This window comes from Vicugna pacos, chromosome 9 (assembly GCF_048564905.1).
Source record: "Vicugna pacos chromosome 9, VicPac4, whole genome shotgun sequence".
Classification (NCBI taxonomy): domain Eukaryota; kingdom Metazoa; phylum Chordata; class Mammalia; order Artiodactyla; family Camelidae; genus Vicugna; species Vicugna pacos.
In genome coordinates this window covers 63914689-63930718 of record NC_132995.1, presented here as the reverse complement: position 1 = coordinate 63930718, position 16030 = coordinate 63914689, and the positions used below count along the sequence as shown (strand labels likewise).

Sequence of the window (16030 nt, the reverse complement as noted above, 5' to 3'; positions counted from 1 at the left end):
TGGTCCTGTTCTGTAAGGAGGACAGACTAACCTCCAGTTTTACTCATTAGTATATCAATATATAGCACAAAGTGGACACAGCATGAGAAATGGGGAGTGTTTCTAAAGGGTTACTGAGCACACACAATGAAGAAGAAAGCTTGAAATACTGTAGTATAAGCAGGTTGTAGGGAGGAGTCCTGTAGAAATTTTAAGTTGCCCCAGACTACTGCACTTTGCATATGTAATGAAGGACGGGACAATATAGTTAGCCGAGGAAAACTGATTTAACTGCTGGCCTCTGAAAACTTATTTTTTCCTCTACCAGGTTCCACGCATATTTTAACACCCAAAAAGCTGTTGGATGATATAAAGATGCTGAATAAACCTAAGGATAAAGTCTCCTTTATTAAAGATGAATAGCATTTTGGTGGAGGGAGGGATTTGGAGATTCGTATTAATTTGTTCAACTAAAATAGATTGAGACATTGTTACTATCATGTAATTTAAACAATGTAAATATTTTAAGGAATAATAACTTTTCAAATATATTTCTTAAGGGATTGTTTATGATTATATATCATTGGATTTACCAATTTTAACTTAAATATTGTTGCTGCTTTGTAGATGATAAGAAGAAATGTTAAAATGCTTTCTAAAAGGAAATATTTTCAGCTTTGGAACAGAATATATTAGAGTTGTGGGTAATTTTTCACAGCCACTTATGTATATACTAATTACTTGTTAGATACTTATCTGTCTTATGCTGAAGTATAGTTTTGTGGGAAAGAATGATTTTAAATGAAAAAGGTTATAAAAGTAAAAACTGTAAACGTGTATGTATTATAGAATGACTTCCTACAAGTACAGTTTTTCTTTCAACAGAATTCATAATTTCTTTTATTTGTAAAATAATTCAGTTATTGATAGAAGTAGAGTGATTTCACGGTGTATACTGTCTTGCTAGATACTTCTAAAGAGCATAATTTTATATATAATTTTGAAATCATGTATGGTTAAAGTAGAAAACAAAAAATAATCATGGACATTCTAAGAGAAAATAAATACATAGTTACAAAAATTATCTTTGTTTTTTTGCGGGGAGGAAGGGGAAGTTGGGAAGTTTTAAAGTTCTAGATCAGAGAGTTAAAAAGAAGAAAAAGAATGCACCATAATCCTCCCACCAAGATAACTCATTTTGACTTAAAAAAAAAAATCTTTGTATAAGCCTGAATAATATGAGGACATATGTGCCCATGTGTTACTCAAAGGGAATATCTTCATTTCAGATCTCTCCTTTAACCCAGCCTCGTCATGTTCTGTCAGACCATGGGCCCTAATTTTATATATCACTTATCTTCAGAATTTTGCTCTTATAAATAATGCTATATTGTTGGGATAGATGCTTTTGCAAATTTACACAAAAATTTCTATAAATTTCTAGCAGTGACATAGCTGTCAGAGTATTTGTGCATTTAAAATGCTGATAGATATCACCATTTTTGACTTTTATGAAGGTAAGTCCATCACTTTTCTTTTACAGCTTCCAAATATATGTTGTGCTTAGAAATATCTTTGCACCCAAGATTGTAAATTCACCCATTGCTCTTCTAGAACATTTTGATAAGTTGATTTTATTTTTTCCAGGTAACTCTTTCAGTCATCTGGAATTAACTGTAGTGTGAGAATGTATGCTAGATTTTGTCTCTTAGCTCTTGGCATCATGTCCCATGCCTCCCCATTCCATACCACAGGGGATGAAAGGCTAAAAAGAAAGTTTTGCAGACTCAGAGGTAAGTAGGGTTCTGAACAGGTTAGATTCTGCCAACGATTTGTTCTTGGTCAAGGTTCAGAGGGTAGAAAGGAGGCAGAGGCCACCTGCAGTGGCTGCGCCAGTGGACAAGCAGGTTCCTGCCGACAGGAGTTGTATGTGGCAACCAGACTCCACGTTTTGGTGTCTGGGTTCGAGGCAGTGCTGGGGGCAACAGCAGCACTAGCCTTCTGTTCCCTGGATCAGATGGTGATATGACCTTGGTTCTAAAAGTTTGGCCCCTACAGCTGTTTTCATGATTTTTTTAAGGACTTAATTCTCTATATTGAAACATATTCTGCTTGAAATATCTGGAAGGAGGTTCTATTCCATCAGTTTCTATTCCTTCAGTTTAACAGGACGGATCCCTGTTAAATACTGTATCAGTCAGCCTTTAACAAGGATCCATCTTTCTTTCTCAACAGCCAGATACTGTATCAGATTTTGCTGGGTGATCCCTCTTTCCCCAACTAAGCTGAGATACTACCTTTATCATAGATTAAGTTTATATTTGTATTTTGGTCTGTTTCTGGATTCTGTTTTATTGACTTATAGTTTATATTTCTTTTTCCCTTTCTATTTTAATTCATGGTATGTTTTAGTATGTGATGGTTGTAATCTCAATTCCACCCATACCTAAATTACTGCTATTTTAAAGAAATCCTCTGGCTGCTACATTTTTTAAATGAACTTTAGTGCCATTTTGTTAATACTGAAAGTTATTTTGGTATTTTCACTAGGTTTGCAGTAAATTTATACATTAACTTAGGGAAAGTGTGACCTTCAGAACCTTAATTTTCTTTATATAGGTACTGCATATTGCCGTAATACCTTATTTTTCATAGTTCCATGTGAATTGGATCTTCTATTTTTCAAACATGTTTTTTAATATATATATAAAAGTTACTATTTTGATATATAATTTCAGAACTTGCTATTTTACTAAGAATGATAAAATAATAATATGCAAATGCATATGTAGTGCTTCATATGTGAGTCACTATTTTTAAGTGCTTGTATTACCTCACTCAGTCTTCTCATTTAATCCTGTGAGGAGACAGACTATTATTATCATCTCTATTTTAAAGTTGAGGAAACTAAGGCACAAAGAGTTTATATTTTTAACCTGGATGACCTGTGTATGTGGAGAGGAAAGGTTTGACGTTAATAAACAACTCTCTTTGCATACTGAGCATTGCCAGTGAGAGGGTTAATTTTTTGGTGTCTGCATTTTATCTGAGATCCTTGAATACCTTGGTGACTCACTGTCCAGGGTTAGTACATGTGTGGAACAGAGATTCATACTAACCCAGTGCCCTGTGACACATGGAACTGAGTGTGATGACAGCAAACATCGGTCCCTTCCTTCAGTCGCTTCACACCTCAGTGCTCACTCTGCCCTGTCACACTAACAGGAGGTCTTTTGAGGCCTACATTTCACATTATGTCTTAGGCTTAGAACTGGAGAGACCCTTTGTTTCCTACGTCTCTTGCTGGATTTGAAAACATAAGAGGTCATCTCACATAAATTCCTAGTATAAGCTGATTCCCCACCCCAGCAAGTATAGATTCTGATATTAAGACCCTGAAAAAGACTTTTTTTGTTGTAGCAACTAACTAAAACCATATACTTACTATCTCGGAAGCATGTTTTTGCTTCCTGTTGAAATGTGCTTGGTTTCTAAAGCGTAGTGGATTCATATTGTTCAGCCATATTCATGAAAATTAAATAATAAAAATATCAGCAGTTGACAATACACAAAAATTCATGACAACAGGTCACAAAGACACAAGAATTCTTGGGTTTGAGCCCAGATACCAGTGGTTTATTTTATCATTTGTGATGCTTCCATAACTCAGTTTTGCTATAGGTATTTGTACCCTTTGTGAATCCCATCAGGATTCAGGCAGATTTCTTTTAAAATCAAGGGAGCAAGAAATGTCTTCCTCCCATAGTAAAAGTTTTACCAAAACAACATTTTGGGTATTAAATATAAATAAGTGTATGTTCACATTTAGCATGAATTAGGTCTATTTTAAATAATTCATTAACAATAAGATTGCAACTGAAAGGAGTGATAAAAAGATGAATTTTCATTTTTAAAATCTAATAGTTAACTGAGCTGGCAGAAGCCTTCTAACAGCATTCCCCCTCCTGCTGTCTTGCTCCTGGCAGCCTTCAGCACAGGAGCACAGCTGCGTGTTGGAAGTGAGCATGGAGGGGCCTCTGCACCAGGCAAACTGCACGTGTTTCATTGCTGCGTGACTGTCCTCAGCAGTGCTCAGCCCCTGGACTCAGCATTAGAGATAAAATTACTTTTACTTAACAAGCCTGTTCTTCTGACTTACTGCTGCAGGAGAATTAGAAGAGAGGTCTATCTCTTGACACAAAGCAGTGGCTGCCAAGGCTGCGGAGTCGGTAAATATAAAATGATCCTTATAAATCAGAGTCTAGCACTTTTCCAGAATTCCTTAAGGACATGGCCCTATTCCTGTTTCTTGGATTAAGCATGTTGCAGTGATTGTTTGTAATGATCTTTAATCATCAAGGAAATGTAAAATTATGTTTAGAATATGGTTTAATAAAGCAGAGATGGGCCATATTTTTAAATCAAAAATGATTACAATAGTGAGTTTCTATAAAGGTTAATTTGTGGGACTAGGAACATTCATTTCTGGTAGTCTTTTCTAACTTGGGTTTCATGGACTTGCTTCAGGTATCCATGAACTTTTAAAAATTGTGTGCAAAACTGTGCGTGTTCACATGTCACTTTCCCATGGGCGAGTGGAGCATGGGGGAGGGAGACTCCATAACTTTTCATCAAATTCTCAAAGAAGGCTGAACCCCAAAAAGGTTCACAAGCTAATGAATCGTGTAAGAGCATCTCAGGCTAGAGAGAGAAGTATGTAATTTGAAACTTGAGCACAGGATAGTGATGCTTGGCACCCAAAACCGGTTATGTTGTGATTAAATTTAGGTACGTGATGTATAAAAGCCTCCTGGCGCATACAATTTAGGCTTCCTTTTTTCTCAAAATACTGCTACCAGTCTTCACTTTCTCAGAGGGCCACAACATAAATTTCACCATGAAATCAGAGGGATCTTTGGACTGGCCTCTGCTTTTTCTCTTCCCAGGCACCCTAAACCAATTTCCAAGCCCCAAAGTTAAAAATAGCTCATTCCCCAGCCAGCTAGACAAATAGCAGCTGCTTTGGTCACCACAGAAATCTTCAAAGTGGGAATGGAGTCAACTCTCCCCACCACTAAGCAAAGCTCTGGGGGTTGGGAAACATTTGTTGAATTTGGAGTGAATGGAGTCCCAGGAAAGGGGGAAAGAACCAATAATCTGCTACCCTGTCAATTAAGGACGTTACATACACATCAGTCTTAAAGCAGCAGTCAGAACCTTGCTCCGGCCCTACATGTAGTGCTGCAAATGGACTTAATCCCTGGCACGCAGTTTTAATGAATTGTCTTCATTTTGGTTTCAAGTTTCATTAATCTGGAACTGTTGTTTTTCCATATTTCTGACTTAAAGAGATCTTTAAGTAAATAATTTAAAAGTGTATCATAAAAATTTCATACAGTACGGAGTGGAAATGAAAAGTAAAGATCTTCTCTTCCCCACAGAACCCCCAGTTCCATTTCCTAGATGTCCACTGAGTATTTTTGTGTATCTTTCCAGAAAAATGTGTGTGGTCTTTGAAAAACAAATGAGGTCACACTATGTATATTATTAGGCGTCTTGCTGTTTTCCACTGTCTTACAGGTTATACACCTCATTCTTTTAGGCAGCTGCAGAATATCAGTTGTATGACTGTCATCGTTTATGAATCATCACATAAGGTATTAGATTAGTTCCACTAGGGGGCCTTTCCCATCCTTGTACACATGCTGTGGGATATTGTGTGAGTTACTTACAAAGTCCTAGTAGTGGAATTGCTTCTCAGAAGGTGAGCACTTTTAGGATTTGTAGAATTTGACAGCGATGATCACTTGGCCTTCCACAAAGTTTGCACCAGTTTATACCTCCACCGACAGTATGTGCGGGTACTTGACTCCCTCACCCTCATAGACACTGCCTGGGTTTTTCAAATTTTTGTTTTTGCCATACTCATAGGTAAAAGTATATGTTACTGTTTTGATTTCTTTTATTGTGAATTAGGAATAACAGATTTACTTTTAAACAAATACCTGTTGATTTTGATTTTTGAATCAGAGGTCCTTTTTTTTTTCATTTAAACACTTTGAGTCGCCCATTTCTTGGAGTTTTTGTGTTTTCTTTGGAAGGTCATCTTCCTAAGTTGTGTAATATGTAAAATACTTTTTTGGGGAAGACCAACTTTTCTCTGCATTTTTTTTTTTTAAATTCTTGGTTGCCTTGAATCCAACTAGTATTTCAGTCGATTCCTCCATCTCTGTGCTTTGGCAAGATCTTCTGCAATAGTTCTAATCATTTGATCAGTAGTTTGTTTCAAAATGGTTGCTGTTCTTAGGGCGTGATCCAAAGACGAGTTTAAAGTCTGCAAAGGAAAAGTCCACATATTTTAGTTACATTATTTACTACTGCTCCAGTTAATTGGGTTCTCTCATTATTAAACACTGCAGAGTGGAATTTTTGGAGTATTCTGTTTCCCACCCAGTCTATTTCTGTTTTTGAGGGTTGGTTTCCTAGGAAACCCGTCTGAGATGGAATATATTTTTTAGGGAAAGGGACAGAAAAAAGACCAACACGTGACTGATGAGCATGAATCAGAGGGTGAGGTCAGCAACCTGCTGGGCTGTTTCCCTACAGCGGAAAAAGAGGTCTGTGAGAAAGAAGAAAGGCTCTTTGAGGGTGAGGGGGGAGCACTGAAGGGGACTTAGGGGCCATAACGACCAAGAGAGAGCACGTGGGGATGCAGTGCGTGCATGTGGCAGCATTTGAAAGTGACCTGATCGAAATTTTTAGGAAACTGGCGGCTCTAACCCCAGTGGCACTGGGACAGACTTGTGCGCCACAAGGCTTCGTGCCAGGGGAATCCTGTAGCTGAGGCACCACCCACAAAACCTTTTCCCCAGGAAATTTCCCCTGGAACCAGTATAGGAATAACACAACCATGTGGCTGCCCAGGCTGTGTGTCTCTGTATTAGTGCTGAGCACAAGTTTTAGCAGAGCATTTTCTGATGCTCCCATACTGTAATAATTTAAAAGCCATCAGTTTTGTAGTCATCAGGACCAAACTTACAAGCTGCAGGAATTCTAGAATGTTTTTTTCCTAAGTCCTCACCTCAGATTCTGTTTCTTCAATACCACTAACGTTGCTTAAGGATGTGCTTCCAGAAGTCCTGCAGGAGTGGGAATGAGGTGAGGGTGTAGCAGAGTCTGAACTGTAGGTCATGAAAGCCTTATGATTTTTCCTAGAAGGCAGAAGCACATTGATACTTGTATGAAGTGCCATCCTCAGCTCTGTGGTTCATTAGTGGCTCTGTGTGTGTTTGTGTGTGTGTGTGTGTGTGTGTGTGTGTGTGTTAGGGGCAAGGAATTTGCATACTTTCTGCCTAAGGACACACAACCAGAATGCAAAGCCAAGAACTCCCCAGTAGACACATTTATAAAAACTACCACACTGGTAACGGGTGATGGGGTTCAGACTGAGTGTGACCGCACAGCCCGAACTCTAGCCACTCTGCTAAACTATCGATTCTGCCTCCTAAGTAGCTCTTGGATACTAGTCTTCTCTCTTTCCTTTTCTACCACCCTTGGCCAAGCTGCCATCATCAAACCTGGATTATTACATTAGCCTCTTACTTGGCCTCTGTGCTCCAATCCTTGACTCTAATCCATTCCCTCTCCCTTACTAGTTAGAGTGATTTTTTAAAACACTGGAAAACTTTAAAAAAAAAAACACTCTGGTTAAAAGCCTCATTGGCTTCTCGTTATATCTAAGAGTCTGAAATCCTTCCTGAGGCTGACAAGCCCCTGCAGAGTCTGGCCCTGCCCATCCCACCAGCCTTCCCTCACCAGCCCATTTTGCCCCACTTTCTCTCCCTCTTTCAGGCTCCAGCTGCATCATTACTGAACTTGCCAAGGGCTTTTCCACACCAGGAGGCTCTCTCAGACTGGCATCTTCTTCACTTTTCCTTCTCCATCCCCTTGCTAGTTCATTCATACTTGTCCTTTGGAACTCAGCTTCCCTGAGCCCCCAGATTAGGTCATAGTACTCTTTATGCCCCCTTTTCCTCTACCAAGAAAAGTAAGTTCCACAAGGGCAGGGAGAGTAGTTGAATTTGTCACTGTGTCCTCAGCACCAGTGTCCTGTTACTGACGCTCAAATATTTTTTGAGTGAATAACTGAATGACTGAACTATTAGCCAGACTTAGGTTTGAATCCTGGCTCTACTACTTATGATCTAGGTGATCTTGGGCAGGTAATTTAATGCATTAAGCACATTGCATGCACCCAACCCATGGGTAGTCATTTTTCATCATACTTACTTCCCTTGTATGGATTCACATTCATCATTAGAGGATTTTGAATTCACTCTCTGGGAACAGATCAATTTTGCTTTTGAATGAGCTGAAAAAAAATGTTAGCTATGATTAAATTCGGAGCATCAAAAATGATCCTCAAATGGTGGATATATGGGTATCATTTCCTGAACTTTTCTGTATCAGTGAAATAGTTCATAAAATTTTAGTAAGTAATAAAATCAGGGAACATGGAAAATGGCCATCAAGTATTCTGAATTCAAGAAAAGGAATTCAACATTTAAAAAGAGTTTAATTGGCAGACCAGAGACCAGGGGTCTAGGTTCCCTGGATGCTAGTTGTGTGACCTGGGCATGTCTATGGGCTCAGCTTCTTCATCTGACAGATGGAGGGATGATATTTTCCTAAAGCTTGGGCTGAATGGATTTCTGAAGTCCTCTCCAGTTTAGGAGCAAGGATTCTAGGAGTCAGAAACTAAATTATGTTACTGAGACAATGCTAGAAAATAAAGACTAAACAGAGAAGATAAATGTAGGAGAGTCACCATGGAAGAGAAGAATGCCAGGGGAAGGGAGGGAGGAAAGTCAGTGGCCAACAATCTGCCTTCTTGGTTACTGAGGCTCCCTTCTCCCCCTCTCTTGCCTCTCTTCTCCTCTCTCCTCTGTCATCTCCTCTGTCTCCTTCTAGGTCTCCTGTCATATCCTCTGGTCTCTAGTAGCTTGGCTTCACTCCCCCACATGAGGATCCCATTTGACAAGGGAACAGGGAGAGATTATCCCTCAGACATGGAAGGCAGGGCAGAAGCCAGAAAGTCCAGGTTTCTGCACCCAGACTCAAGTTATGATGAACAGAGCCACTAATGAGCTCAGTCTTAATACCTTGGTCGACCTCAAATATAGTTGTGCATTTTACCTGAAACATAGAAACTCAGAGTTGGAAAGGGCCATAGGGTCATCTGGTCCAGTTCTAATCCAGTCTACAGATTTACAACATCCTGACAAAGTACATTGACCCTGGTCTACAGGTGGGGCTCACGACCTCCTGCAGCAGCCCACTCCATTTTCCATATGTTCCAGTTGCTGGAGGTTCTTTTTAAACATTGTACAAAGATGCCTCCTTCGGACTTCGACCCTCTTGGCCACTTAATGTTTACTAATAGAGTTCAAGGTCACATTTCAAATGACTCAGTTGCTTTCCTTGTTTGTATAATAGAATAAGAGGTCTCATGGGCCGTAGACCCCCAAACCAAGGAGACTGAAGAAATCGGCCATTAATTCTGCGGAGTCTTAGGGAGTGTCACCTCGAGAGAATATATCCAGCTGTAAGACTTCATAGCTCGGGGTGTATAGGGGAGGCACAGATGAGGTCAGTCAGGTAAATGCCATTCTTAATCTCGGACACTGGCAATTGTGAAAGATCAGAAATACTCTCTCTGGTGCCCTGACCCCGGTGATGAAGAGAAAGAGCTCTGAAGGTGTGAACTTGCCCACAATGAAAGAATGTCAGGGAACCAGACGTGGCTGTCATTCTGAAGCAAAACAAGGTGTTTCCTTCCTTCGTTTTCCCTTAGCACCTTAGTCTGTGCTTTTTGCACTTAACCACATTTCGCCAGGAACTTTCCTTATTTGGGCATAAGTTTCTTTCTCTCAATAGGTTGTAAACTCCTTGGGAGGAAGGAGCCATGTCTTAGTCATCTTTATAAGTGTTTGTGGGATTTTAGTTTTTTCGAGAGACGACAAATGTCTACACTGAAATTAGCAATATAATGTTTAAGGAGTGTAAAAATAGTCTATTTCTTCACAGGATGACTTCTTAGTGGGGATGTATTTAAAGCTCTTGCCACTCCTGAATAATAATGGTAATAGTGGTCATTACTGAGTCAGCCATTTGTTCGGCAGATATTTATGATCTGTTACCGACTTACACTGGTATAGCTCTTCATAACTGTCAGAGTCCTTTCCTGCTAGGCTTGCACATCTCCCAGCCCCAGCCCAGCCTCTTGCCGTGCAGGCTGGACGTGAAAGTGGCAGGTGAGTGCTGGAGTCCTGGCAGCAGACTGGAGAGGGCAGGGGCTCCCCAGAAGGTGGCAGTGGGCAGTGTGATGTAGGTCTCCCACGCGGGGAGCCTAGGTTGTTTACAAAGATGGGGTCGTGCAGGAGATGTACTTACAAGGTGAAGAATTCTTATTTTCATTTAAAAAGCGGAGCTGGGCAAAGGCACTTCTTTCGCTATGATTAAAGTAGTTCTGTCCTGGGGTGTTGTATCTATAATGAAATTCTAAAAAGAAAAAATTAAAAATACAGCTCATTGCCTGGGAGTAACAGCTGTCCCCACTTAAGCCTTCTCCCTGAGGTGGCCCATCACTCTCACCTCTAGATGGTTCTTTACCACGGACTCTCCGGGAGTTAGGAATCTTAGTGCCACATTTCTCACATCTACTAGTATGCAGTCCAGTCCCGGAAGCAGAAGAGCAGCTGTGTCCTGTATCAGAACCTGAAAAAGCCCAAGTTACACAAAGGAAGTGTGATGGCTTTTTTTTTTATTATTATAATCATAAAATGTGCTCTGGAAGTAGAGCTCTTACCATGCAGGGTTTGCATTGGGCACCAGTGTTTAATTTCCCCCAGTGGGAAACTTACCAAGGAGGGTTGCCAGCCTAGGGGTGACATTTGGGATCCCCTTATGACAACTGAGAGATGTTTTGGTAAGTAACAGGATATGAAAGTCTCAAGGTTTGCTTAGCACATGCGGGTGTTTAGGAAAGTTCTTCTGAATGGATGATCTGTGAGAATTTGGCCCACTGAATTATCAGACAGCCTTGCATTTGTAGAGCAAATGCACTACAGATTTTCCAGACTTGCCCTGATACATCCACATTCTTTTCTTAGACCCTGCGGTGTCCAAGAGCTTGCATTTCGTCATCCAGGCAATTGGAAAGATGGTTTTCCTCTACGTCACATTCATAAGCCCACATGGGAACCTGAATCATAGCTTTGCCCTCATCAGGGCCACAGAGAGGCTAGTAATAGAGAGGATGTGTGTCCGGTGCAGGTCTGGGTCTGGCTTGGCAGGCTACGGGCAGTGGAGCTCTCCAGGTAAGGCATAGTGTGGGAACCTGGGCCTGGCAGGTGAGCATGTCATGCTTGGATGTCCAAGCATGGTCCCAGCTCCAAGAGAGACAAAGCTGGGGGACAAAGATACCTGCCCTGCAGCACTTACGATTGCTCATTTGTAACATCATCTTCCAGAGTGTAAAACACAAATGAAATGAGCTCTAGGAAGGTTTTTTTCTTTCTCAAACTTCGGTTTATAGTCATTGAATGTCTTCTCAATCCAGAACCCAAGGAAATTATAAATAGAGGAAGAAGGAGGTATACATCCTGGGAAGGTTGTGTTGTACAAGGGAAAGAGCATGGGTTCAGCTAGGCCTGAGTTTGCAGCCTGGCACTGCCACTTATTAGCTGGGATGGTGGACAACGTGCCCACACATTATTTGACAAGTTCTTCAAAGGATAATGCCTAATTCCTCTCCTTGAGTGTGAACTGGATTTAGTGACTTGCTTCTAACAAATAGAACAAAGTAATAATGATGGTGTGTAACTTCCAAAAACTAGGTCATAAAAAACATTGAAGCTTCTATCTCAGTCTTTCTCTTGGATCACTTGCTTGGGGGAAGCTGGTTGCCATGTCGTAATGACACTCAAGCAGCCTACTGGAGAGGCCCCCGTGGAGAGGAACTGAGACCTCCTGCCAATGGCCATGTGAGTGAAGCGTCTTGGAAGCAGATTCTCTAGCCCCAGTCAAGCCTTCAGATGATGACAGTATTGGCCAACATCTTGACTGCAGCCTTTGAGCGACCTCAAACCTGAACCACCCAGCTAAGTGGGTCCCAAATTCCTGAGCCGTAGAAACTGTGAGATAGTACATGTTTATTGTTTTGAGCCATTAAGGTCTGGGATACATCATTATACAGCAATAGATAATACACCAGCTCTTTGATCCTGGCAAGTCTCTTAATTTCTCCATTTCCTTATCTATAAAATAAAGATAATTCCTACCTTATAGTGGTATTGCGATAGTTAAGATATATACTTTGTCATACACTATGACATATATTTATGTCAACAGTTCTCAAATTTTTGATTTCAGAACCTTTATACATTTGTAAGTGTGAGGGCCCTAAAAAGCTTTTGCTTATTACAGTTTTTGTCTACTGTATATCATAATATATGGCATTTTTCATACCTGTGGTAAAAATCCGCCCCCACCCCTGGCAGTGGAGAAGAGCTATCATACAACTTTCAGTCAGCTGAACACAAATTGGTAGAGAGGAATTTCTTTTTTTTTTTTTTTTACATTTTTTATTGATTCATAATCATTTTACAGTGTTGTGTCAAATTCCAGTGTTCAATTCCAGTGGAGAGGAATTTCTTTATAAATTTCAGGTCATTTTTGCTGTGTAGAATCATTCAGATCTTCCTAAGATTGAATGGGCAGTCCCAAGGCTTCTTTTTTTAGAATTTTAAACTGAGGTATTTTTAAAAATTTTTATTATGGCACTTAAAAACAATAATAATCCGTTCATGTTCATAAAATAACATTTTAAGAAAAGGTAGCTATTTTTAAAAATTAAAAAGAATTAATGAGAAGAGTGGCAGTGTTTGTTATGTCTTGGAAAGTAGCTATTTATTTATTTTATTTTTATTGAAATATAGTCAGTTACAATGTGTCAGTTTCTGGTGTACAGCATAAAGTCCCAGTCATGCATATGTATACATATATTCATTTTCATATTCTTTTTCATTAAAGGTTATTACAAGATACTGAATATAGTTCCCTGTACTATACAGAAGAAACTTGGTTTTTATCTATTTTTATATATGTTAGTTAATAATTTCAAATCTTGAACTCCAAAATTTATCCTTTCCTCCTTTCCCCTGGGAACCATAAGATTGTTTACTATGTCTGCAAGTCTGTTTCTGTTTTGTAGATGAGTTCATTAGTGTCTTTTTTTCTTTTCTTAGATTCCACATATGAGTGCTATCATGTGGTATTTTTCTTTCTCTGTCTGGCTTACTTCACTTAGAATGACATTCTCCAGGCCCATCCATGTTGCTGCAAATGGCATCATTTTACTCTTTTTTATGGCTAGGTAGTATTCCATTGTATAAATCTACCACAACTTCTTTATCCAGTTATCTGTCAATGGACATTTAGGTTGCTTCCATATCTTAGCTATTGTATATAGTGCTGCTATGAACATTGGGGTGCATGTGTCTTTTCGAATTTGAGTTCCCTCTGGATATATGCCCAGGAGTGGGATTGCTGGATGGTATGACAAGTCTATTTTTAGTTTTTTGAGGACTCTCCATACTGTTTTCCATAATGGCTGCACCAAACTACATTTGCACCAGCAGTGTAGGAGGGTTCCCTTTTCTCCACACCCTCTCCAGCATTTATTGTTTGTGGCCTTCTGAATGATGACCATTCTGACTGTGTGAGGTGATACCTCATTGTAGTTTTGATTTGCATTTCTCTGATAATTAGTGATATTGAGCATTTTTTCATGTGCATATTGGCCATTTGTATGTCTTCATTGAAGAATTGCTTGTTTAGGTCTTTTGCCCGTTTTTAGATTGAGTTGTTGGGTTTTTTTCTGTTATTAAGTTCTATGAGCTGTTTATATATTCTGGAAATTAAACCTTTGTCAATCACATCATTTGCAAATATCTTCTCCCATTCCATAGGTTGTCGTTTTGTTTTGCTTATGGTTTCCTTTGCTGTGGAAAAGCTTAAAAGTTTAATTAGGTCCCATTTGTTTATTTTTGCTTTTATTTCTATTGTCTGGGTAGACTACCCTAGGAGAACATTGCTAAGATTTATGTCAGAGAATGTTTGCCTGTGTTTTCTTCTAGGAGGTTTATCGTATCTTGTCTTATGTTTTAAGTGTTTAAGCCATTTTGAGTTTATTTTTGTGAATGGAATGAGGGAGTGGTCTAAATTCACTGACTTACATGCTGCTCTTGGCAAGTATCTAGAATGTCTGGTTTAACAGAAGGCAGCTGGATTCCATAGCCATGTCTGCATTCAATCTGCTGCAATATTGTTCTTGCACAAAAAAGAGAGGACCTCATAGCTGCTCTCAAAGGGTCTCAGGGACCCCCCAGGGGCCCTCTGCCCCACTTTGAAAATCTCTACTCTGTTACAGTGCCTGGTATACAGTAAGTCTTCAGTAGATGAAACCTATTATTTTTATTAGAAAGTGTTTTGTCTACAGAGGAGAAATAGAACATAACGTGACATAACAGGAAGAATGCTGAGTTTAAAGAAAGGCTCTTGGCTAACAGGCTGTGTGAACGTAAGTGAGCCTGGTTACCTCTCTAAACTGGGTAGATTAAGCTTAGGTGGTGATTTTCTTGCTCAGGAGCTGCCTAAGCAGGCAGGCCTTGGCCCCACCTCTTCCTCACTTAGGGCGGCCCTGCCAGGGGATATTTTTCTGCTTTAAACTATCTTTGGAGAACAGCTCCTATGACTAAAACTCATTGAATTCTATGCACTGGTGCTCTCTGGGTCTCCTTCCTGCTCTGACTTTCTTTGCTTCTATGAAATATGAATGGACGAGTCAGCAGCACCTCTCCTGTGGGCTGTGAGCTCCCCAGGTGCAGATTATGGATCATGCTGGAAGGATGCCCTGCAGAACCGGGGCCGCCTAATGACTGAGTCGTGGAGCCCTGCGGCTGCAGCCAGAAACATATGTGGGCACTTTCACCCTCTTTGACCACATCTCATCTGAATCTACTCATTTTTTTTTTTACATTTTATTTATTTATTTTTTTTACATTTTTTATTGATTCATAATCATTTTACAGTGTTGTGTCAAATTCCAGTGTTCAGCACAATTTTTCAGTCATTCATGGACATGTACACACTCATTGTCACATTTTTTTCTCTGTGATTTATCATAACATTTTGTGTATATTTCCCTGTGCTATACAGTGTAATCTTGTTTATCTATTCTACAATTTTGAAATCCCAGTCTATCCCTTCCCACCCTCTACCCCCCCCAGTAACCACAAGTCTGTATTCTCTGTCCATGAGTCTATTTCTGTCCTGTATTTATGCTTTGTTTTTGTTTGTTTGTTTGTTTTTGTTTTTTAGATTCCACATTTGAGCGATCTCATATGGTATTTTTCTTTCTCTTTCTGGCTTACTTCACTTAGAATGACATTCTCTAGGAGCATCCATGTTGCTGCAAATGGCATTATGTTGTCGGTTTTTATGGCTGAGTGAATCTACTCATTATTAATTCTTTACATTTTGGGAAAAAAATACAACATGCAAAACCCTAGTCTAGGTGGTGGGTGGCACATGGGCTACAGTGAGTAGACCCCAAGGAGAGGGACCTTGCAGTCTGGACACCCATACTCCCAGACCCCTCAACTTACCGAGAACCGAGTCTGGCTGCACTGCCTTGTCTTGAATGGCAGTGGGAAACCTTCCACAGTTGATTCCTCTATGGCCTTTTTTCTTCACTTTTTGCTTCCTAAAAAAGGTGCAGAAGGTCCCATAAACTTTGAGAACACTGCTTATAGAGATAGTGAGAGTACTGGTAAAACTGAAATGTGAAACATCTTACGTCAGAGCCTGGACCGATGTAGGAGTGTGTATCATCTCAGCCCAGTGATCCCTCTGCCTGCCTGAAGAGCTTCCCCAGGAGAAAGTGCACCCGGCACAGTTTGGCCCGGTAAGAACGTGAATACCAGACGTT

At 40.0% G+C, this 16030-nt stretch overlaps 2 protein-coding genes across 3 annotated transcripts in view; one reads left to right on the top strand and one right to left on the bottom strand.

Annotated features, from left to right (window-relative positions):
* The window catches only part of STXBP3 (syntaxin binding protein 3), a 47248-nt gene extending 46188 nt beyond the window's left edge, over positions 1-1060 (top strand). The window contains exon 19 of the mRNA XM_006197385.4: positions 308-1060. Coding sequence (XP_006197447.1) covers positions 308-402 — 95 coding nt within the window. The 3' untranslated portion in view covers positions 403-1060. The remainder of the gene's footprint in view (positions 1-307) is intronic.
* A 4863-nt stretch (positions 1061-5923) lies between these two features.
* Positions 5924-16030, bottom strand: part of AKNAD1 (AKNA domain containing 1) — a 37552-nt gene continuing 27445 nt past the window's right edge. For both annotated transcript variants that reach the window (XM_072968080.1, XM_006197386.3), the window contains exons 9-14: positions 15708-15805; positions 10633-10755; positions 10432-10539; positions 8269-8350; positions 7061-7190; positions 5924-6313 (exon numbers count right to left, since the gene is read on the bottom strand). In XM_072968080.1, the coding sequence (XP_072824181.1) occupies positions 6182-6313; positions 7061-7190; positions 8269-8350; positions 10432-10539; positions 10633-10755; positions 15708-15805 (673 nt within the window). In that variant the 3' untranslated portion in view covers positions 5924-6181. The remainder of the gene's footprint in view (positions 6314-7060; positions 7191-8268; positions 8351-10431; positions 10540-10632; positions 10756-15707; positions 15806-16030) is intronic.